General features: G+C 60.2%; 1 protein-coding gene across 1 annotated transcript; it reads right to left on the bottom strand.

Moving 5' to 3' along the window:
* Positions 1–705: 705 nt before the first annotated feature.
* Positions 706–2287, bottom strand: ID3 (inhibitor of DNA binding 3). The gene is made up of 3 exons (XM_075773887.1): positions 1755–2287; positions 1525–1596; positions 706–1327 (listed from the first exon to the last, which is right to left on the bottom strand). The coding sequence occupies exons 1-2, from the start codon at positions 2070–2072 to the stop codon at positions 1540–1542; spliced, it is 375 nt and encodes a 124-aa protein (XP_075630002.1). The 5' UTR covers positions 2073–2287; the 3' UTR covers positions 706–1327; positions 1525–1539.
* Between the last annotated feature and the right edge of the window lie 357 nt (positions 2288–2644).

Below are 2644 nucleotides of genomic sequence, written 5' to 3'. Positions count from 1 at the left end.
TGTGCTGCAGCTATGGCATTCTGCAGCTGAGCTGGCCAGCGGGTCACATCTGCTCCAGGGCCAAAGGGAAACCACAGCATTAATCCTAGAGGAAAGAAAGGCACCTCTGCCCCGCAACACCCCCTCCCTGGGGTGCTACCCCCCCCCAAAACCCCAGGGGGCTCCAGGCCAGGCAGGGGTACACGGTGCAGATGCCACCTGGGGAATTGCAAGGCTCAGAGCAGCCCCAGTTAGAGCCAGGACAGCTGCAGCCCATAAACTCCTCTACCCTTGGGGGAAGCAGCATCACCCCTTCCAGCCCAAGAGAAGCTCAAACCCAACCCTGAGGCACCAGGCAGCCCCTTTTTTTGCAAGGCAGAGAGTAGAAGCCTGGAAAAAGCATCTTTTCCCCCCTCCCAGGGCTCCAGCTACACCTCCAGATGGTCCCCGGGGCTCAGCAGCGTCTTCACTCCTTCCATATCAGATAAACGGAGCAGCACCCAAAATAGCTGGCAGACACCTCCGCTGGGAGATGACAGCCTAGGGTTAATTCCTCCCATACCTGAGCTGACATTTCAAAGCTATTAAACAATTAGTGAGATTCCTACTGTAACCCTAGAAGTTACAATCGAGAGGGTTCAGGGGGCTCCCACCCCCAGGGTGCTGCTCTCCCACCCATGGGTGCACCCTGGCTCCCTCCACCCCAAGGATGGGGAAAAAAAACCATTCAAACCGACTTTTTTTTTTATTATGTAAAAATGGTAACTTTTATAAAAAGTTTATAAAGCAAGTACAAGGCATGTTCGCAGAAATTCACCTTCCTGCACAAAAGGTACAAAAAGTTATACTCTAGTATAGAGCTCCACAATACACGAGGCCGTGGCCCCGGAGAGTTTGGTTCATACTCGAGGATGTGTGTGTCATGTATGTGTGTCCCCCTCCCCAAAACCCCCTAATTCCCCCCCCTCCCATCCCATCCAACACCTTTTAAAAAAAAAAAAAAAAAAAGGATTCGCTGCTATAATCCAAAAATATACAGACAACCGCCTCTTCATCAGTCTATCATGAGAAATGTCTCATTTAAGGTTGGGGTCCAAAGTCCTGCCAAAGCCGGGATGCTGCACTCCGGGTTCGGGGGGGATGGATGGATGGATGGATGCTGGCGGTGGAGGGATGGAGGGGGGGGGGGTCGGGACCAGCCGCTCCCCGCCTGCAGTGCCCGGGCCCGGGGAGGGGGGGGAGGCGATGCCGGGGGCCGGTAGGTCGCAGACAGCCCGGCGCCACGGAGGAAGCTGCTATTTACCTCCGGCTGATAACGAACCAGGAACCGCCACTCGCTGCCTGTTTGCTAATTGGCACCGGGAGGAGAGAGAAGACAAGGGGGGGGGGAATGTAATTAGGTTTGGGATAACTCTAGGTGGATAGGATGGGGGATTTGGGGGTCGCCCGAAACGGGGGGAGCCGGGGGACCGAGTGGTATCGGGGCTGGTATCGGTCCCCCGGGGATGCTGGTGCTGGGAGGGGGGGAATTGGGGAGAGACTCACCTGATGGAGGAGCCGTTAGTGACACAAACTTCTCTCGTCTTTGGAGCAGAGTTCAGAGGCGAGGTCGGCCGCCTGCGGAGAGCGGGGACAGGGCTCAGGGCCACCCCGGCGGCGGAGGGGGGGGGTGTCCCCATCCCTCCTCCCCCCCCAACACATGCGGGACCGCGCATCACCCCCAGCCCGACATGACTGTGTGTGTGTCCCCCCCCCCAGCCCCAAGCAGCCCTTACCTTCAGGGAGAGCAGGGTGGCCTCGGAGGAGGGGTCGCGGCCCTTGGCCCCCTCCAGCACGATCTGCAGGTCGAAGATGTAGTCGATGACGTGCTGGAGGATCTCCATCTGGCTCACCTTGGTGCCTTGCGGGATGCCCGGCACCAGCTCCCGCAATTTAGAATAACAATCGTTCATATCGTACAGTAAGTTCATGGGTTCCTCCAAGGCCGGGCTCTTGTTGCTGCTCCCCCGGGCGATGGCCAAACTCTGCTCCGAGAGGCAGCACACCGCCTCGTAACAGCTCCGCACCGACCGCACCGGGCTGATGGCTTTCATGGTGGGCTACCGAGCTCGGCCGGGGGTGCGGGGGCAAGGTGGAGGAGGGTGGGTGGGTGGGAGGGAGGGGGGGGGGAAGAAGGAGGAGGAAACGCCTGGTCGTATCGGTGGGTATCGCGACAGCTACAGCTCTGCTGGGACCTCCGAGCCCACCAAAGGTTGAGAGCGGCACCCCCGGACCCTCCGCCCGCTCCGAGCTCGCTGCTGCCCCGGCCGGGGGGGGCCCCGCGCCGCCCCTGATATAGGCAGCGCTGCGGGGGCGGGTCCCGCATGCAAATGATCCCGGGTCCCACCCTCTTTTATGTAAATGAGGCATTAAACACCACCCTGGTATGTAAATGAAGCGAGAGACACCACCCCTCCTACCCCCCCCCCCGCCCTCGCCTCCCCAAAAAGTGACCCTTGGTGGCCGGGGTGCTCCCACGGGGGGGGGGGACACACAGACGACCACGGAGGTTCCCATCGCCACCCCACAGCCAGACCCCACCCCCTTGGCGGGGGGATTCCCCCCCCCCAAACCCTACAGACACCCCAACCCCTTCAACCTGCGCCCCCCCCCCATCCCACTGAGT

Source organism: Balearica regulorum, chromosome 22 (assembly GCF_011004875.1).
Source record: "Balearica regulorum gibbericeps isolate bBalReg1 chromosome 22, bBalReg1.pri, whole genome shotgun sequence".
Lineage (NCBI taxonomy): Eukaryota > Metazoa > Chordata > Aves > Gruiformes > Gruidae > Balearica > Balearica regulorum.
This window is presented reverse-complemented; position numbering and strand designations above follow the sequence as displayed.